General features: G+C 48.2%; 1 protein-coding gene across 2 annotated transcripts; it reads right to left on the bottom strand.

Moving 5' to 3' along the window:
* Window positions 1–1,032: 1,032 nt before the first annotated feature.
* On the bottom strand, window positions 1,033–22,135 carry LOC144932694 (monocarboxylate transporter 4-like). Of its 2 annotated transcripts, none has more exons than XM_078857033.1 (5): window positions 22,029–22,135; window positions 9,302–9,617; window positions 5,531–5,674; window positions 4,278–5,234; window positions 1,033–3,542 (listed from the first exon to the last, which is right to left on the bottom strand). In XM_078857033.1, exons 2-5 carry the CDS (start codon window positions 9,525–9,527, stop codon window positions 2,857–2,859), a joined length of 2,013 nt encoding a protein of 670 aa, XP_078713159.1. In that variant the 5' UTR covers window positions 9,528–9,617; window positions 22,029–22,135; the 3' UTR covers window positions 1,033–2,856. The 2 variants fall into 2 exon arrangements, with proteins under 2 accessions (XP_078713159.1, XP_078713160.1); XM_078857034.1 differs by lacking the exon at window positions 22,029–22,135 and adding an exon at window positions 20,221–20,243.
* Window positions 22,136–22,499: the final 364 nt, after the last annotated feature.

Genomic DNA, 22,499 nt, shown 5'->3' with positions numbered 1-22,499 from the left:
GTGAGGTTGGTAGTAAAGGTCTAAGGCTGTAAGATAATTCGTCTTTTTTATATCCGTGACAGCCTGAGGCTCAAGGAGTATTTTAAGGAGGCTCCTGCATGAAGTTGTGTCGACCACTTCATTTTTAAGCACATTTTCACGACTGGGCTCAAAAGAAGACTGCCCGGAGAAAACCCAAGGACACGATAAGAGAACGCATACAAAATATATCTGTTACACCAAAGTACTTGCAGTACTGCCAAGTCCTGGCTAGTGGTCGAATATAATCGCATATCAATGGGTGTATCACATACATGTTGGTCTGGGTGAATCACCAACCCTGTCCAAACACCAAATATCTGACCACACAAGTTAACTCGCAGCTTATCAATATGCTCGACACTGCTGAATATTAGCGATAATGGCCATCGTCACCACAGATGGGTGAGAATTATGGTTTCATCAACGCTCACCCAAACCCATCACAGCTCTACGCCCACGCTTTGATGATATAGAGCTAGCCAGAGGTGTGGACTCGAGTCATGTGACTTGGACTCGAGTCAGACTCGAGTCATGAATTTGATGACTTGCGACTCGACTTGGACTTGCATAACAATGACTTTGTCCCACCTCTGGAGCTAGCCCAGGACCCAGCTCTCTCCACCTTCACCTCCACGAGTGACCCCTCATGGCGCCTTCCTTCCCCCGCCCTTCCCCTGACCCCCTCGAGGCCTAGGAACTGACCGGGGAAAGGTTTACCGTTCCTGGCCTGGAATGTAGGCGAGGTCAGTGGAGGGAGGGGGGGGGCAAATGTTTAGTGAGGAAGTTTAGATAAGTGGGGTTTGTTTTAACAATGGGTTTGTTTTCATAAACAATGCAGTTATAAACAATGTTCAAATATTCTTGGTTCTTTCGGTAAAGTCACGTAGAAGATAAATAATAAAATACTAAAAATATTAAACAATAAAAATTCTCACGACGTTTCGACTGCAACACAAGCAATCGTCATCAGGTGTGAAATCCACAGCATGAAAATTTGGAAAGAAAATTCTTGCTGTGGATTTCACACCTGATGATGATTGCTTGTATTGAAATCGAAACGTCGTGAGAATTTTTATTGTTTTATATTTTTATCATTTTATTATTTCCCTTCTACGTAACTTTACCAAAAGAACCAAGAATATGAATCCCTGCAGTTACGAAAGCTTTACATCGAAATGTTCAAAATGTTACATTCCCCCTCGCCGCTCTCTCAGTGGTGGTTTCAACTCGTGAAACAAAACGGTCAGGGAGAGGGTGAGGTCAGACACTCATCTGAACTCAGCAAAGCGCTACTTACAAATTAAATTCATGGGAACGGAGGTAGCTGGAGGCAGTCCGGTTACTAAAAACCAACCCGAACCAGAAGGGGGTGGCTCGTCGTGGTGGGGGAGGGCGGCTGTCTCGTTGGATCGTGGCAACAATGACCAAGAAGGCTTTATATATATATTTTTAGTATATATATTTTTTGTAGCAATGTTAGTCTCAGAGCGCGACAAAATATGCACGATAAAATTAACACCACGTCTCAAGGTGGTGCTGCTATTGCTACAAACATCGATGAACAGTAGTTGTTTTTTTCCAGTTCACCTTATGCTGATGTTTACCTCACACGCATGAGTATTAGCAAAGTGGCGAACTGGTAAATTCCCCACGGATGGGGGTCGCACGCCTTGGTTGTACAAAACCCCAAATTATTCCTCTTGAGGCTTGAGGCCTTGCTACACCACTCGCCCAATGGGCTGCTCCGCAGCCTCACGTGACGTTTTCAAATCATCCTTTTATCATTACGAACAACTGCATTCAAGTTGTGCCATTAGAGTGGAGTTTCTTACACACAGAAAAATCCAACTTTGGTGACTCCTCACAGATGGTGGAGGGTTGCCTTTGCCAGTAAACAATCCTTCACAGTGGTGAGACCACGGAAATGCCAGTCTCCTTTAAAGTCTCAAAAACCTCTCCTACCAGCGCTGTATGAAGAGTAATTCACTGCTCGTTCTCTGATATACTTAGTAATATCTCAGAATTAATCCGATGTTGCGAGGCCAAATTAAGTGAAAATATATATTTTTTGGGCAATCGTCAACAAACTTTCTGCACGCAAACTTTGTTAAATCGTGGATGGGTGCTGGATTCGAACCCAGGAAATCAGAGGTTCTCGCCGAGTGGCTTGATGGACATCAGCACGCCGAGGGTAACGGAGAGCTTGTGTGCATGCTCCTGGAACAAGGCCTCAACGCCACAAAACTCGTTGTTGCAGTCGCTGCAATAACATTTCCCACTGCACAATACGGAAGCAACATCTGCGCCAAGTACAACATGTAGCTGCACCGCTAAGAGATTCCCAGTGACCTCACCAATAATCAAGAGTCGTTCAATAAAACTGACGAGATTAATTGGACCGAAAAAATCTAATGACGTTGATGAAAGCAGCTAATCAAGCGTCTGCTCCTAATCTACAATGGCAGCCTCAATTCTAAATCTCGAGGTAATTGAACAGATTCCAAATTGCGGATGGAAACCAAAGGAAATGCACTGTACAGCAAAGACACTTGCTTCCGGTCACAAATACAGCTGAGAAGTCCGGCATTAGACAGCTACTATCCATCACGATTATCGCGACGGTGGCACGCGTGCGGTGCACGCACATACTTTACGTTTTAGACGTGAATAAGCCTAGGCCTAGAAACGCAACTCAAATAATCACGGTAAATGCCCTACAGGAACACACGATGCTAAGACCTGCAACGGGAAAAAATGTTTTAAAAACAAAACGAGAGTTGACGCTGGACGTGCCACCCCGCCAATTGGAGGCAGTGTGAGGCGGTGGCCAGTCCTTCAGGCGTGCTGCTCCGTCTCCACGTTGGCGGATTCTCCACCGCTCGTAGGGTCGTTTGTCTTCAGTTCCTCGGTGGCCGCTTTGTTGTCGTCGTTGCCGCTGGCAGCCTCTGCCTGCGGAGAGACCTCGCTTTCTCTCTCCACGTCGGCACGAGTCGTGCCTGGAGCCGGATCTGGCTCCTTGCTCGACGGTGCCTCTGCCGCCTCTCCCGTCGACTCTGGCTTCGGCTCTGCCTCCACTTTCGGCTCTGCCTCCACTTTCGACTCTGCCTTTGCTACCACTTCATCAGCCGCCGTTGCCGCCGCGGTTGAAGCCACCGCTGCCGCCACCGCCTCCTCCTCCTCTATGTGCGCAGATGCTGGTGCAGCATCCACTTTCTTCTCCTCGGGCGACGGCGGCTTGGCCTTGTCCGGGGCTGCATGCACTTCATTTGCCTCCACGTCGGGCTCCGTGGGACCCCGGCTATTGTGCACGGCATCGGGATCTGGCTCGGTGCTGGTTACCACCGTCAGCGGCTGCCCCTCTTCCTTGCCGGGCTCCAGAGGGGGAGCCGCGTGTGGACAAGCTTGCACCTTGGGTAGGCAGAAGAAGTTGGCAACGCCCATGACTATGCCGGAGATGGTGACGAGCGTGCCCGCCATGTACAGTGTCAGCTTGTAGTTCTTGGTGGCATCCACCAGGCGGCCTGGGGCGTAGGGGTCAGAGGGCAGAGTCATGAGATGACGTTTAATTTAACAAACTTGTTTTACTACCATTTTTATTTGACAAGGTAAGGCCCAGTGAGCTATGTAGCTATTTTTCAGAAGCAGCCTGGTCACAAATGATAACTTAACGATGTGGCTTATCATGTGGAAATGTATAGCAGTCAAATACTCTAAATGCACGTTTCTATGGGCAGTGTCATTTTAGACAAATTAATGTTTAAGCTCATTCACACATCAAGTCTTGGTAATGCTACATATTAAAATGTCCTTGATTTAACTGAGTGAGGGTATTATTATTTATTTGAAAATAATTTTCCCAATTTGTATTTTATCTGAAATACCATTAAGGTTGTTGCGTGCAATTATGTCACAAGGTCTTCAACTGGGCAGCAGTTGTTGCACGAATTAAATCACAGACTCCAGGCAAGCCGGCTCAGTGGCAAACGTGAAAAATGTTAAAGCACCCAGCCCCCCCACTAATTGTAGGCAACTCAACCAGACAACAGCACAATTATACCCAATGTATTCTTACGTGTACATTTCAAGCAAGGTCTATGGATGTAAGGGCCTGGACATTTTTAGGTCAGTCGCAGAAACAAATAAAGAAGTGTTCTGCCACCGAGGCATCAAACCAGGCAGTCATGTGGGCGAGCATGTGTGCAAATGAGTGAGTATATGGGCAAGCATGTGGGCGAACAAGTGAGGAGGACAGGCACCTGCACTGGGCGGCCCGACCAGCACGGCGCAGGCCTCGCACAGCAGCACGAGGCCGATGGCGCTCGAGAAGACGTGGGAGCCCACGATGGCCATGAGGACCTCGAATTGCAGCGCACCCACCATCCCGTATGAAATCCCGAAGAAGACACAGAATGTGGCGAGGCCGCCGTACGTGTTTCCGAGTGACCCCATGAGGTCCGAGAACCCATTGAAGAGCATCGCAAAGCAGAAGAGGTAGGTGATGTATGGGCGTACACGCTCGACGCCAGCTAATATGCCGCACAGCGGCCGTGCAAAGATGTCGATGATGCCGATGATGGACAGGAGGAAGGCCGCTTTGGTGTCCTCTACGCCCATGTCCTTGGCGTAGCTCACGATGAAGACGGGTGGCACAAACAGCCCGATCACCATAATGGACGCAGCCACCGCGTAGATGACGAAGCCCTTGTTCTTGAAGACGCTGAAGTCCAGCAGCTTCTTCTTCGGCTTCTTCTTTGGGGACACCGGTGTCTCCCGATGGGGGGTGGTGCCTGGCGATGGGCTCTCAGCGACCTGGGAGCCATTGTCGTCCAGAGGCACGGCCACAAAGCCGCCGTTCTGCTTCGAGGGCAACATCTCGGTGAGCTCTTGTTCCGCAGCGCCGGCGTCCCTGCTGCCGTTACGCCGCTTGCTCTCGCCGGCGTTGGCACTTCCGCCACTGCCGGCGTCCTCCTTCGGGGGCACAAGCGGGCGCATTACGGCGCCGCATGCACAGCAGTTCAGCAGGAGCCCCCCCAGGATAAGGAAGCCGCCCCTCCAGCCGTACGACTTAACAAGCATCTGTCCCAGCGGCGACAGCGTGGTCAGGAACACGGGGCTGCCGGCTGCTGCCAGTCCGTTAGCCAACGGGCGCCGCTTGTTGAAGTAGCGCCCCAGCATGATGAGCGACGGCTGAAAGTTGAGCGCCAGCCCCATGCCTTGTGGAGGAGTGTGGGCAAGGAATATGAATTGTTCATGTCAACAATATACTTATGAATGCAAGTAATAGATGTGTTGAGTCATTCCCAAACTTTAATACCTTTTCTACTGGCCTTGTGGATCAGAGACCCAGTGATACTGTGACCTAAAGGCCTGGTATCCTACTGGTCTAGAGACCTGTACGCTCTGTGGCCCAATGACCTGTTGGCCTAGCGGGCCAGTAGTCTTATATTCTTGTGGCCATGTGACCCAGCGGCCTGGTTCCAAAGTGGCCCAGTATCTCCACTGCACATACCTGTGATGACTCCCGCCGTGAGATAGAGCATGATGATGTTGGTGCAGAAGGAGGCAAGGATCATCCCCAATGAAGCAAGCAGACCCCCGCCCAGCATCACGGGCCGGCAGCCAAAGCGGTTCACGAGGATGCTGCACAGAGGACCTGCACAAAAAGACAAAGATCCCCCATATAGCCTTTAACAGACTGTTGGGGCAAGTGCTGTTAGCGAGCGCCTATGAAGGCCGGCACGGGACACGTAGGGGTGGGTGGCCAGCACCACGCCCGGCCGTATTTGTCTCTCCAGTGGCGATGTCTACACACCACACCAGGTACTCGTTTGAGTCGACCTAGGAGAGGCCCAGGACCAGTTCAGATAATTGTCACTGGTGTCGACCATGAGCGAGAACTGAACTCGAGTCACCAGATTTGCAGCGCAGCACGCTAACTGATACACTACCACTCCCACACACACACAGACATGCCCACACATGTATTGCATGCATGAACACTATGGAGGACCTACACACGCGCACAAATACATGTATGCATGCACACACTGTACGTACACGCATGAATACTCGGATGGACGTGCACGCATGCAAGCGCGTACACGCACATAGAGAACAATAATATAGCCTTAATAAACTGTGGGGGCAGATACCTATGAAGGTCAACATGGCACATGAGGTGGTGTGGTGCTAGCCATACCGTTCGCCTTTATCTCCGCAGTGGATAAATTTATACACCACACTGGGTACTCATTTAAGGCTGAGTCGACCTAGAGGAGGCCTCGGAATGGTTCAGATATTGAGAAACGATGTTGGCTGTGAGCAGGAATTTAAGTCAAATGACCAGGTTTGGAGTGCAATGCACTAACCTCGACATTACTGCTTCCCACAAAGACAAATGTGAGTTCATGTAAGCAGGCACTTCCAGTACCTGGTGTTATGTTTCTACTCACTGGCCCTTGTATAACCAAGTGAGGACCCTTTGAGATTCATTGTATCTTTTGTGACAGTCCTGTAAATGTATTAATAAAAGCATATTACTGTATATTATTTATTCACAATATATTGACTGGTAATTTCTACATTTAGGGTTATGGCTGAGCCACGGTGAGGAGATGTTAACTACCTCGCCTGGTATAGAGGAGGGCATGGGTTCGATCCCGACCCTGACGCCTGTATATTTCGAGTTTGCGTGTCTCTTTCCCTCCACATTTAGAAACATGCATTTAGAGTATTTGTGGCTGCTTTAAATTTCCACATGTTAAGCCACTTCGTTGAGCTATCATTTGTGGCCAGGTAGCTCCTGACAAAGAGCTATATAGCTCAGTGGGCCTTACCTGGTAAAACAAAAATAGTAATTAGCATGCAAGATCCTCCTGAAAAGGTGTCTCACGACCCGGTGAGGCTTTCCTGGATTAACAAAGGGCATTGTTATTGTTAATACACGGTGACCTAATTTTGAGGATAATGATATCACAAGGTGTTTACTGTTCCAGCAAATAAGGGGCACTTTGGCTGTAACACCACCACAGAAATTACCAAGCCATCAAGTGAAAAACACCACTGCTCTTTAAAAAAAAACAACACAATACTGCTGCCAATCAGATTTAGTCGCGAGAATGGAGGGGTGGAGCAATGTAAGCATTAATGGCTGCAATATAGTAACATGTGGTAAACAAGTGACCAGGATAGCGTAGGGATTACTACAACGCGACTTTTCATAGCCACAATATCTTGCTCTGCAACGCATGTAGCAGGAATCGAACCATCAACTCATCCCATGGCAGCATAATCCCATCGCAATACAGCCCACTACCACATACCCCATCACTGCAGGTGTAACAATTCGTCTTCCGTGAATAATTGAATTGTTACAATTCAGTGTCAAAGTTTAATTCAGGTTGTTATCTTTATTTTACACTGCGGTGAATGTATCAGCCTATAATGGCTGGAGGTGTAAACGCATGACAGTACGTGTAACATACAGTATATGACTCGAATTACACTGAATCTTACACTTGCAATTCGAAACATGTATTGTGAGCAGCAGAACCACTATTAACCGATGCATCGCGTCGCTATACCCCTGCCCATCACCACATGGCCCAATTACACCACAACCCCATCACCACCCATCACATGCAACCCCATCACTACCCATCACAACACATGGCCAACCTCAAATCAGTGACATCACGGCCCATCACAGTACAGTGGGGGATTAAACAAATAAGACCCTCAGAGGGTGTGGAGCCAGCGTTATGTTATGGCAATATCCCCCGATTAGTGTTTTGCTAAACAGAGTGCAGCACCCACACAAGAGAGTGCAGGGGGAGGGTTCTCCAGCTACAGTGACAGCTGCCCTGAGGCAGCACAGGACTGGTAATTTATCAAACAACACATCTCAAATCTCCTGCCCCTTCTGCAGCCGAGACGGTGTGTCAACTGGTGATGAAAACATTGGGCGAATCTGTGAGTGCGTTAAACGGATCGTTCAGGATTATTAAATCGGGCCCTTCCTCGTTGCCTGCCAACGTGGCTCAAGCTGCACCGAAGGTGCTGAGAAGTATGACTGCACCGGCAGCAGACACCCTGGATAGGTTTCACTTTCACCAAGACTCATAAGCCACGTGTGTATCTGTGAATGCAAAACATGTGTCTCATTGCAGTCTTTCACGTGTTTGATTTTACACCTGGTTTTTTCCAACATCCATTCATTTGTTATTTTGCCTTTATAAGACACCCAAAGTAGTCTTTGGTAACGCCTGAACGCAGACGACTCAACTTTATTATAACTTATGTCCATTTCCCAACCTTCCCACCCATACACAGCAATGCAAAACAAATCTATGTAAACTACATGTTGCACAATTCACCCGCTCGGCAAATTAAATTTTCGTGATTCAGTCGTGATTCAATACCATAATTATTATAGACACTGGTGTATGTAGCAGCCTGCAGTGGCTGTAAGGGGTCACATTAACCCATTATTTACTCCATATACGAATCGAGAAAACATTGATTCTTGCCAACTTGATTTGATGCATGTATCATGAGCTTAATTAATTTATGCATAAGTACACCTATAAGTATAACACCTGCATTTCCTTCTCATCCAAATGTACCAAGGGTGGGGAACCTATCGCTGATTTAACACATTCAGCCACAAATAAAGGTGAACCATAATAATGTTTCAAGCTATTATTGAACAAAGCAAAGGTGATTGTTAATGTGTGGCCCACAAGAGGTATTTGAGAGTCCTATTTGGCCCTCAGTAAGGAAAAACTTCCCAACCCAACACAAATGTCCTGGCACCACCAAAAAATGATCACTTTAAAAGCCATCCTGGTGTCCCTAAGCTATTGTGAAATAAGGATGCTGTCCTTCCTGGTAAAAATATTCTGGCTGCATCATCAACATATATGGGCAAAGGATGGTTCTAACTGAGCAATGGTGCATGGTTGGCAAAGGAGGCAGGGTCTCTATTGTCAAGAGAGTGGGCCAGCGTCAAAGGGTGAGATCACTTGCCGTGTGGGCAAGTCTCATTATCGAGTTAGCAAAGTAAAAGTAGGTGGGGTTGACGGAATCAGAATATATTTGTTCGACCGGAGGAATCCGATGAGCTATGAAGCTCTTTGTTCACAGATGTCCAGCATGGGCGGGTCAGCAAGGAGGGGCTGCCATGCTCACGATGTGTCCTGGTTGAGCCTCCCAGAATTATACTATATTTAAACTTATATGCTTTACTCATTTTGGTAACTCCAGCTGCTAGCGGCCTCACCTGAGCCGTAGAGCATGGCGAGCAGGATGGAGGAGAGCCACGCCGTGTCGCTGTAGCCCACGTCAAACTCGTTGATCAGCTCCTTGAAGAAGACGCTGATGGCCTTGGGGAACGCGTACGAGAAGCCCGTGATGACGAAGCAGCCGAACAGCACCACCCATCCCCAGCCGCCGTCTGGCGGTGGAACCAGCTGGGGCTCGTCATCCATAGGCGCAGCGCCCCCCATGCTGCCCGATCAGTAAGCGCGGCGCGCACCCCCTAAAAAATGAATCGACACAAACCAGAGCCCCCTCCCCAGCAGTCTCCACGTGTCAGTCTGCACGCACGCACACAGGTAGGGGGAACAGAATGGGCAAAGGTGAGACTTATTTTAGCCAGGTCTATCTGGGTGAAGTCAATATTCCAAACCCAGTACCTCTTATCCAGAATACCTCTCTCTCTCTATGGCTGTCACTTTTCGGCACATCTTAACCTACTCCAGTCTACCATCATCATGGCTTGGCTTCGCGAACGAAGATCTAGGAAGGACATCCAAGTCTTCTGCAGGCACGCTGGTGGCTGAAGAGGCCTATGCGGACAAGCAGATCCTGCCACAACAGCTGCAAGTATAGGTCTGATCTGGGATGGGTGCTGAGGGATCATGGTTCTTCCTAAGTCTACCAGCGACAAGGAAAATATTCAGTGAAAAATTGGGTAGGGTCCATCGACAATCATTAAAATAAACGGCATAGTCACCATGGTCAAAGGGCAGAGAAATGGTCATTAGGGTAGCGGTACAGACGGTAATTATTGTAAACAGCCGAGAAGGGTCATCAGACAAGGTCGTTGCTTATTAGTTTCGAGGAAACGGGCAGGGTCATTGTTAAATCGCACAAACGGGGTTATTATGGTAAAGGACATGGGCAAGGTCATTTGAGTGTAAGGTAGAAAGACCATTCGGCTACATTTCACAGCCAAGACCATTAGCGTACCCAAGCACCAATATCAGTTATCTGTAGCCAGGAGGGGAATGTATTATTAAATGCGATAATTCCCAGCATAGCTGAATGTAGTGGGGTAGATGTTTGTAAATTGACTTGTGATACACTGGGGTGGTGTAATTGAAATGGAACCAGGTCTATGAAATCTACATACACACAGTACTGTGTACTGCAGGGTAGTGTATAAACTCTGTATATTAAAGTGACGTGGGCTAAACACTTTGCATTAAAACCAATTACATTCACGTTTTTGTTGGAATAAGTAACGCGTATGCGATTAAGACTGTCAACAAATCAATGGTATGGATTAAAAATATATATCTCATACGTTTCTCTTCCAAAATGTAATTAGCTGCTCACTCCTCAGGCGAAAATGTCATGAAATCTTCATTTCTGTGTTCTGGTATGAATGTATTTTAGGACGCAGTGAATGATAAAGGGGGGTAAATATTGTTTAAATCGGTATAATTGCAGTCACGTCTAGGCCCCATCATCTCCCCAATCCCTGCGAGTTTCTTCCCCCGTTCAAACCTCGCATTATAGATACACACGGCTGCATTTTTAAACATCCTGCTGCATGTACCAAACACCAAAGTAGCTGTCTTATTACAGACCAATTCAGACCTTATTGGGTCACCCCGTGGCCCTTATAAATCTTAAAGTTCATCCCACAAAGTCCCGTATCGTCGAAACGGCTGTACAGCCGGATGGACCTGAAATCTCGAGTTCCCTGTACAAGAATACGGGGTTTAAACCGTGTGGGTTGACACGGTATGAACAACTATACACTAATATAAAACTAAAAACATTGTGGCAATACATCAGTGTGTGTACAGTAACACAGAAGCAGCATCTCGCTTGCAATAATAATGAACACCGGGGCACATGCATAATGCATTCGTGTACATTAAAAAAACCACACACACACAATTGTACTCTTATGTACATCTATATTTAGTGCAGTATAGTAGTGTCGGGGTTAAATGATTGTAATTTATGCAACTTGATGAGGCTACGTCGTTGAGTTAATACGCAGATCGTTGCTGCTCTTGTACCTTGCAACACCACCGACAAACGAACGCGTAAATTGCGAGTGTTGGCATACATCAAAGCGACAAAACAACAACACGAATAGCATCATTAATATTGAATAGTACGGCTGGTTGAAGCGTGTTATATTTATTTAAAAAACCCGAGTGTATAAAGTATTAAAAATAGCGAGAGATTAAGCGCCTGGCCTGGAGTCAGGCCCACGTGTGTGGGCCACAGAACTATGAAGTTTTTAATCTAATTTGTTTTAATTGCACACATTATTACGCCTATTTACACTTTACAAACCGATGGGGGCTTTGTTTTCTTTTCTTAAGCTTTGGTCCAATTAAACCACGGTGTAAAGCGCGCGATGGAATACATTAATGAAATCACGATAACTGAATCCACCGAACGTTGATTATAACTGCTACTTTTACCCGTATATATATTATTAATCGCTTGTTCAATAGCGCACCGTTAACAACAACATCGACATCAACAAAACCGCGTATAACACGAGGCAAAGGGGGTGTTATCGATATTCACAATTAGAACGTCGTGGACCTTGCGCGCGTTAATGGAGGGGAGAGAGAGATGGAGGCAGGAAAAGGTTGGTGGATCACGAGGTGATCGGCGAGATTCTCACAACTCGAGCAAAGTCGTCGGTGTTTTTGTTGTTGTTTACCGACTCGTTGTTATTCTTAGTTGCGGAGCACAGCTCCGAAGCAGGCGTAAAGAGTAACAAAAAATGAATGTGAACACGTTTCTGTTGAGCAAGATGGTTGTTGTTGTTGTGGCTGTTGTTGTTGTGGTTGTTGTTACAAGCTTGGAGATGGAGGGGAGAAAGAGACGTTGATGATGGTGGGAGACAATTCCCAAGTGGAGACGGAAGGGCATGGGAAGCGTTATGACCTGCTGTGGGTGATGGTTGAACACCAGCAGTGGTGGTGGTTGTTGAGCCCTCAATGGGTGAAGGTCACTGGAACACCGTCAGCCATTAATTCTAGATTTGAAGCTTTCGTGGCTGCAATGATTCATACTCTTAGGGTTTTTTCGGTAAAGTCACGTAGGAAAAAATAAATAATATTTCTATTATTATTTCTATTATTTTAACTTTTATTATTTATTTTCTCCTACGTGACTTTACCGAAAAAAACGTCAGCCATGGATGCTGAGCAGTGCTAGCATAGTGTGGGTGAGTGTTGTGTGTCACCCCCAAGTCCACAGGGGTGGACGAGACGACAACAATCTGGTGGAACGAGTCGTGGTGGTGGTGATGATGATGATGATGCACCACGTTTCCCTTGAGCATCACGGGTAGAAAGATTAAAGAAATACGACTGTAAGCTTAACTCCCATTCCGCCTCTCGATGCCATATATAGTACATTTTAAAAGTTGTTTTGTTGTTAATTGAGCCTATGTATTGTTGTTATTATTAGCAAGTGACATTTGGCGGTTTGCATTCAACGGGGCATACTTTTCAAAGTACAGGACTAAAGATAGGCCATGGTCGTTTCGATTGTGGGCATGCAACCCACTATTGCCCGTATAGTATAGTAAAACCCATAGAGATACACAGAGACTCTCACAAGGGATGAATTGCTCCTTCATAGGGATAAGATTCAAGAATCCACGGCAGTACGAGTGTGCCAATGCAACACAAACTATGCATAATATTAATAAACCACTGCATTCCTTCAATGGTTGAAGAGTTTAAAATAAAAAAAAACTTACACAAACATTCACTCGTCATGCCCAATAGACTTCGAAATTGGCATTCAGCTCCTAATTAAAAAGTCACGCAATAATATACTTTTCAATAACATATGTCAGTGCACACGCGTTATTGTTTATCAAAACACGACTCTGTTGCTGACACCCAGATGGCCAAAACTTGTCCAGAGTATTTGTTTCCTAAACAAATGGGGCTTGTTAATAATATTGGTCTGGAAAGGCTGATGTACTAAAACCCATAGTTTTTTTTTTATATATACGGCAAAATATTCGGTTTGGAGAAGGTTGATCCGATGCCTCCATGTAGTATTGGTGAAAATCGTAATTTTGCCCCGATATAAAAATGTAATAACCTCATTGATATACGCCTGTGTCAGTTGAAATCGATAAGACAATAGCGCCTCTATCGTTACCTCTCCATATAAACCAATAAAGAGGCATTTCTTACACAACCCATCAGTGGCCCCATGGCTCTCTGGGAGTGCACAATTTTAGCAGCAATAATTCACCACAGTACTATACTGTACTTTATTATACAGGGTGGTTCATATGTCTTGTGACCCCCTCCCCTGATTGACTCGTAAAACCTTTTTTTCCTTTGCATATTAATGTATATTTTAAATAAACCTTAAAAAAGAAAATTAAATGCCGGTCATAGGACATCTGGACCACCCTGTATAACTGTATTTGTTTTTTTTTGTTTTGGTCAGCATCGGAACCAGACAGCGCTGCAATGAACCCACGGCATGGGTGTCTCTTGACTACAGATGAGTTGTGGGTTGTAATGTATGACCACTGAATCACAAACGCCTCTGCAGAGCATCAAGTTATGCGGGCCCTAAGGGATTGTGGATAGTGTGCGCAACCCAAGCCAAATATCAGCTCGAATTCACATCTTTAATTCGCGGATTGGCATAAAGAGGCAAGCATTCTCTCATTCATATATTTATTGTCTGCAGCTATCTTTTCTCATGGCAGTGCATCTATGTTCTTTCTCAAACTCTGTCTCCGGTCTATATCCTGTCTGTCATTCCCCCAAGGATTTAAAACGATTCAAAGAGGAACCCCAAAAATATATTTCCACTTGGGGCCCCATTGGGCCAGCACCACCGCTGTATGCGTGTCTAATGTGAGAGCATAGTGTGCGTATGTGTTTAAACAATGATACATGTTTCAGAAACATGCAACGCATCCGAAAGGTAGTTCACTGAAAGAGATTGAGCAATGAATTCAAGTCGTGTGCAGGTGTTATTGTTGCACCGCTGGATTGTGAGAAATGGACGCTTGAAGAGGCCATTATGAAGCAGACCAAAGCTGCTGCCGATGACGTGTATGTTGTATGGTGTACATGTGTGTGATGTGTATACTTTAGATTGGAATGTGCGTACATGTGTAATTTATCAGTAGGCGAGTGGTAGCGCAGCAGTTATTGCTCTGCGCTGCGAACCCGACGACACTAAAATTTGATTCCCACTCACGGCCAACACCAATAACGATTATATGAACAGGTCATGGGTCTCCCCAAGGTTGTCTCAGCCTCAAATGAGAACGTGGTGCAATGTGTAAACATCGCCACTGGTGAGACAAAGGAGGCCGGGTGTGGTGTTGGCCACCCACCCCCTCGTGTGCTGTGCCTGCCTTCATAGGTGCTCGCTAACAGCACTTGCCCCAAGAATCTGTTAAGATGTTCAAACACCATATATTAGGCCAATCAGTGTAGGCCAATCAGTTTAAAAGACAATGCATATATTATTAAAGCAGGTTTTTGTTAGCATGTTTTACAACCAGCGTGTGTGGTTAGTGCAGACTCGATGCCTTACAATAGGTGTCTATTTGGTGTTTTAACATCTTATAACCTCCTGTATCATTGCCGGATAGGATAAAACCTATTCTTTTTCATCATTTTGATTCCAGCGAAACAAATTGTCCCTTAGATATATTAGTATCTGTGAAACCACTGAACATTAGTAAAACAATAAAACGCTTTATAGCTCATCGGATTCTTCCAGCATATTAAAAAATATATTCTGATTCTAAGGATGTTTTATTTCCCATTAAGTCTGAATTCGTCAAGTGAGGCTGGATCGTGGGGGGTGGGTCTCATGGACTTGTTGGAATGCGGCACGCCGCCTCGACTTGCACGCGTTGAGGTCATCGTCCACAGGCACCGCCCACACGGTGCCAAGCAGCCAATCACAGGCGAGGAGCTGGCCATTGTGAACATCCAAACGTTGTGTTGTGTTCATTGTCCCTGGGGACCCGCCCCCACCCGTGGTGTGAAAGGGGTTTGGGCTCCCACGTTCGCATCACCACGCGACGAATGAACCTCACCACAAACACCACTCACCACACACTCCTCACCACGAACACCCCTTTTCCACACGCTCCTAACCACGAACACCCCTTTTCCACACACTCATAACCATGGACACTGCGAACCACCGACACACCTAACCAGGGATACACCTCAGCATACACTACTCACCACGAACACCACTCACCACACACTCCTCACCACACACTCCTCACCACACACTCCTCACCACGAACACCCCTTTTCCACACGCTCCTAACCACGAACACCCCTTTTCCACACACTCATAACCATGGACACTGCGAACCACCGACACACCTAACCAGGGATACACCTCAGCATACACCACTCACCACACACTCCTCACCACACACTCCTCACCACACACTCCTCACCACACACTCCTCACCACGAACACCCCTTTTCCACACACTCATAACCATGGACACTCCGAACCACGGATACACTTCACCAGGGATACACCTCAGCACACACTACTCACCAGAGGTGTGGACTCGAGTCATGTGACTTGGACTCGAGTCAGACTCGAGTCATGAATTTGATGACTTGCGACTCGACTTGGACTTGCATAACAATGACTTTGTCCCACCTATGAGATGTGGACTCGAGTCATGTGACTTGGACTCGAGTCAGACTCGAGTCATGAATTTGATGACTTGCGACTCGACTTGGACTTGCATAACAATGACTTTGTCCCACCTCTGCTACTCACCACGAACACTCTTGGCCACGAACACCACTCGCCACACACTTCTCACCACGAACACACCACTCACCACACACTCACTCCTCACCACGAACACACCACTCACCACGAAACACACCTCACCACACTCCTAACCGCGGACACTCCAGACCACGGACACATAGACGATTTCTATTTTACCAGGTAAGGTCCACTGAGCTATATAGATTTTTTTTTCAGAAGCGAACTGGCCAGAAATAATAGCTCAACGAAGTGGCTTATGACGTGGAAATGTTATAGCTGACAAATCTAAACGCATGTTTCTAAATGTCAAGAGAAACCCCGAAGGGGAGAACACGCAAACTCCAAATATTCAGCAGCAGACGTCAGGGTCGGGATCGAACCCACGACCTGCACACCAGAGGAGGGAGTTAACATCTCTTAGCCACCATGATGATGAGAGAGAGACGCAGACTCCAAATATACAGCAGCAGGCGTCAGAGTCGGGATCGAACCCACGACCTCCTGTATACCAGGCGAGGGAGTTAACATCTCTTAGCCACCGTGATGATGATGAGAGAGAGACGCAAACTCCAAATATTCAGCAGCAGGCGTCAGGGTCGGGATCGAACCCACGACCTCCTGTATACCAGGCGAGGTAGTCAACATCTCTTAGCCACCGTGATGATGATGAGAGAGAGACGCAAACTCCAAATATTCAGCAGCAGGCATCAGGGTCGGGATCGAACCCACGACCTCCTGTATACCAGGCGAGGGAGTTAACATCTCATAGCCACCGTGATGATGATGAGAGAGAGACGCAAACTCCAAATATTCAGCAGCAGGCATCAGGGTCGGGATCGAACCCACGACCTCTCCTGTATACCAGGCGAGGGAGTTAACATCTCTTAGCCACCGTGATGATGATGAGAGAGAGACGCAAACTCCAAATATTCAGCAGCAGGCGTCAGGGTCGGGATCGAACCCACGACCTCTCCTGTATACCAGGCGAGGGAGTTAACATCTCTTAGCCACCGTGATGATGATGAGAGAGAGACGCAAACTCCAAATATTCAGCAGCAGGCGTCAGGGTCGGGATCGAACCCACGACCTCTCCTGTATACCAGGCGAGGGAGTTAACATCTCTTAGCCACCGTGATGATGATGAGAGAGAGACACGCAAACTCCAAAGATTCAGCAGCAGGCGTCAGGGTCGGGATCGAACCCACGACCTCCTGTATACCAGGCGAGGGAGTTAACATCTCTTAGCCACCGTGATGATGATGAGAGAGAGACGCAAACTCCAAATATTCAGCAGCAGGCGTCAGGGTCGGGATCGAACCCACGACCTCTCCTGTATACCAGGCGAGGGAGTTAACACACCCCGTAATTACACCCCGTAATTACCACGAACATAAATTCACCACACATCCTCTCACCACGTACACACCATAAACTGACGGACACCTCTATTCGTGTTGTCAACAAGCCCCGTGCCTGACCTCCTTATCTCCCCGGTGCTAAACGCAGCACCAAATAAGGTGCTCACTTTGGGCAGCGTCGACCTATGGCAGGGTGACAACAACAAGAAGCGTTGATGCAGTTCATTTTTTTTTGGTGATGGACGTTGCTAGGAGACCAATACGGCAGACGGCTCGCACACTAACGAAGATAAATATCCTCCATATAGCCTACCGTCGAAGACAAAGATCCTCCGTGTAGCCTTAACAGTCTTTTGGGGCAAGTGCTGTTCGCGAGCAGCGATGGAGACCATGTTTACACGATTGGCACCAGGTACTCATTTGAGGCTGAGTCGACCTATGGGAGGCCCAGGATCTGGTTCAGATATTTGTCACTGGTATTGGCCGTGAGCGGGAATCAGAACTCGGGCCGCCGGTTTGAACCACGACACTACCGCTCCCCACTCTCACAGCCACACACTCAGCCAGCCACATCGCCTACATGGATTGTTAGGGCAAGTGCTGTTAGCGAGCACCTATGAGGATCTGCTAGGCGCCCGGTCGCCTTCATTTAAGGCTGAGTCGACCTAGGACTGGTTCAGATCATTTCCACCAATGTTGGCTGTGATCAGAAATCGAATTCAGGTGAAATCGTTTAGCGCGCTGCGAAACGAGTTTTATTTCCCGCTCTCGGCCAACACCAGTGACAATTATCTGATAATTGGTCGTGGGCCTCCCCTAGGTCGACTCAGCCCCAGTGACGATGTGTAAACATCGCCACTGGGGAGACAAAGGCGGCCGGGCGTGGTGCTTTCCACCCACTCTCTCGTGTGCCGTTCCAGCCTTCATATGTGCTCCTCGCTAACAGCACTTGCCCCGACAGTCTGTTCAGGTTACACGGGGGATGTTTGTCTGTGCCTAACACAGTCACACACTCCTGCACACGAAGTAACACACCAATGAACACATTGCACACGTTAATCCATCTTTCCGCCGAACTTCCCCACACACACCCCAACCCTCGCAAGCCCCACCAGCAGCATCCTCCAAACAGCACTCTTCCTCTCCCCACAGATGCACCCTCACACCCAACCCCCATACATAACCCCTCACTCACACATGCACAAATACAAAGATCCCCCGTTATTATAGCCTGAAACAGACTGTTGGGGCAAGTCCAGTTGGCTCGTTGGAATAGGAAGCCGCTTAAAGACCTTTTGAGTGAACTGGTCTCATCATATGCATGTGGAATGGACACCATCTGAGGACGATACCGATTTAGATGACTGTATGTATTGTAGCGATAACGATGATGTTCGCACGTGTCCTCATATCATCCACTGCCATGGCTTCCTTTGGGTGGCTTCCTCATCAATAATGAGCTTCGTCTCCTGTGACCTCACCCAACCTCGCTCCTCCATTCCATCGCCTCCTTCACCCCCGCACCACGGGATGTCTCTCCCACTCGCATGCTGTTCACATTGTCTAGACTCCACCGTTTGATTATTTTCTTTGCTTGTGTTTAAATATGTCAGCTTTACGTAACCACAATCATCCATACAACTGAATGGGCACGGCCAAGAATGAAAAAAAATGATGTCATTTATTTATTCACCAAAGCATCGCTGCTATTTTGCAGGGTGCTGCTCCATTGATATATTTTGGCAATTCCAATTGTTTGGTCAATTTGAGTGTTTGGCTTCATTCGGGAGGACACCGGAGAAACCCCACACTGCGAGCAAGGCAAGTTGCTCAAGCACACGAGGTAGATGTAATAATCCATTGCAGCACTGTCATCTCATGGTGACTGTCTCCCAACCAAATCCGTTACTAACCAGGATTCATTTTTGCCTGCTTAGCTTCCGAGATCCGACGAACTCGGAGCGGACGGGCAAGGTGTGTGTGGGGGGCATTCGAGGTGAATATTTTGCGCTCTCCCGTTCACGCTACAACCACTTGGAGGGGATGTCCTTAGCCTCGTCAGAAAGAGAGAGAGAGAAAGAGAACACCCCCACCCCCCGCACCGGCTCAGAGCCGACCGACAAACAGAGAAGACGTTGAGGTCATTTGGGGCTGGCGTCGCCGGCCTTAATAGGCGCTCGCTAACAGCGCCTCCCAAGGCTCCCTGATTGATGTGGGGGGTGGTGGTGGGGGGGGGGTGTTTACAGGTTAATTGGGGGGAGGGTGTAGAGTGAACGACGGTCTCCTTGGCAACAGAACCCCCCCCCCATCTAATACCCCCCCAACCTCTGTGCATTACCGACCCCCATTCCCTCCCCCCTCTCTACTTGCCCCCCAGTTCCCCCCACCCCCGTTCCCCCCCTACCCCCCCCATCTACTTGCCCCCCAGTTCCCCCCACCCCCGTCCCCCCCCTACTCCCCCCCCCTCTACTTGCCCCCCAGTTCCCCCCACCCCCGTTCCCCCCCTACCCCCCCCATCTACTTGCCCCCCATCTCCCCCCACCCCCGTCCCCCCCCTACCCCCCTCCCCCCAGCAACCTGCCCCACCCCCCAGCGCATTAAGAGGCAAAGCGCATTTCAGCATTCAGGGCCCATAGAGCGACAGCGCTCGCAATGACAGCCTCACATCGACATGACTCTCATCACATCGACAACCCACTCTCATCACATTCATATCACTCCCCTCACATCGACACCATAACCTGCCTATCGACACAGTTCAGCTTTTTACCGAAGACATTGCTGCTGCTGCTACCCCGTCAACAGCAGCGAGTGCGGTTGCTCAGTCACTGCGACACCCGTTCACTCAGGCGTCAGCGCCGCCTAGTGAGAGCGGACGTAACAGAGACACGGACTGCCACAGAGACACAGACTGTCACACAGAGACACGGACTGTCACAGAGACACAGACTGTCACAGAGAACACAGAATCTCACACAGAGACACGGACTGTCACACAGACACAGATTGTCACAGATAACACAGAATCTCACAGAGAAACGGACAGTGACAGATAACACAGAATCTCACAGAGACACAGACTGTCACACAGACACGGACTGTCACAGATAACACAGAATCTCACAGAGACACGGACAGTGACAGAGAACACAGAATCTCACACAGAGACACGGACTGTCACAGAGACACAGACTGCAACATATAACACAGAATCTCACAAAGACACGGACTGTCACAGAGACACAGAATCTCACAGAGACACGAACTATCACAGACACACAGAGGACACCAGCGTCTCACGGAGGTAGCAGCTTTCATGCAGACAGAGCAGACTCTCACAGAGACACTCCTATTTGGACACCCCCTGGAACAGCATAAGCCGTGAACAATCCACTGATGGATGAAGGCCCTCTCTGCATGCCATCGCCATCTCTCGCTGATGGAACAATATGCCGAGCAGCTGCACACGAGCCGATTAGTATCGGTCCCATCCCCGTTCCGCGTTCCATTCCGAAAATAACATTCCTTATAGCGAGACGGGAATATCGAACCCACCCCCCGTTCACCCACGACAGATACATCGTCGCTATGCAAACACAGACATCACCGGAACTTACGACGAGACGAGACATCACCATCCAGAACCATCGTCACACATAACCATCACACCACCACAACAACCACACATCACCACCAAACATCATCACCACACATCATCACCATACATTACCACACATCATCACCAACATCATCACCCATCATCACCACACATCACCACACATCATCACCACATCATCACCCCACTTCACTCTACATCATCACACCACCACACATTACTACCCCCCATCACCACCACACCACCACACATCACCACCACGCACCACACAACCCCACAACACCACCACACATCACCACCACGCACCATCACCACCCATGGTCGCTCTTTCAGCGTCACGCCCAGCGATGGGGATACACGCCTATTGAGTAAAACACTTTCCGGATTCCATTCTAATGGTCCAGACGTCAACTCCAATGCAATCCGGATTCAAATGACTACATGGATTACGTTTTAATGACGTCCGAATTCAATTACGATTAAACCCGCGGATTCAAATTCCGGCACAATTGGGATCGAATCGCAATGCAAATTAGAATTGTTTCTCGGACGAAAATCGCGTGAAATATTTCCGATTTAGTTTTAATATAATTTCGGATTTCGATTCCAATGCACGTTAATTTACAACACGAACTATGGTACATTCCAAACACAATTCCTCTACAATTTTGATACATCGAGGTTATCATTTCACACGCAATTGAAGGTTTCAAGACACAAAAAAATTCATCATATTTTTGGAAACAATTCTGATACAAACCAAACCAAAATTCCGGCGAAATGTGAATGTTATCTCAATCACACAATTCGGCAGTAACACAATATATGGCTGAAATTACAAGCGGGTCAAATGGATGGAGATGGGGAGGGGGGGTGGAATTGGGGGGAGGGGGGGGATTAGAGGAGGGAGGGAGGGGTGGGGTATTGGGGGGGGGGGGCTGGATCGCCCACCTGGACCTCACCTTAAATCCCCACGTGGATGTCACCGTCACGGAGCCGTCGCGCTTGTGAATGAGAGAGCTCGGCGCGTGCACGCGCGCTTATAGGGCGGAGTGACGTCAGCACAGCAATCGCCTACACAAGACAAAGATCCCCGGTATAGCCTTCGGCAGGATGTTGGGGGCAAGGGCTGTCAGCTCGCACCTATGAATTGCCGGCGCGGCGCACGAGGAGGTGGGTGGCTAGCGCCACGCCCGGTCGCCTTTGTCTCCCCAGTGGCGATGTTTACACACCGCACTCGTTTTAAGTTGAGTCGACCTAAAAGAGGCCGAGGACCGGTTCAGATATTCGCGACTAATCCGTCGCGAGTGGGGATGGAACTCGGGTCGACGGGTTCGTAGCGCAGTGCGCTAACCACTGCGCCACCGCTCCCCACCACGGAGTCTCAAACATAAATACAAAGATACCCCGTGTAGCGTTAACAGACTTTTCAG

This window comes from Lampetra fluviatilis, chromosome 5 (assembly GCF_964198595.1).
Source record: "Lampetra fluviatilis chromosome 5, kcLamFluv1.1, whole genome shotgun sequence".
Lineage (NCBI taxonomy): Eukaryota > Metazoa > Chordata > Hyperoartia > Petromyzontiformes > Petromyzontidae > Lampetra > Lampetra fluviatilis.
Note: the sequence above shows the minus strand (reverse complement) of the source record. Positions and strands in the feature narration are given on the sequence as shown.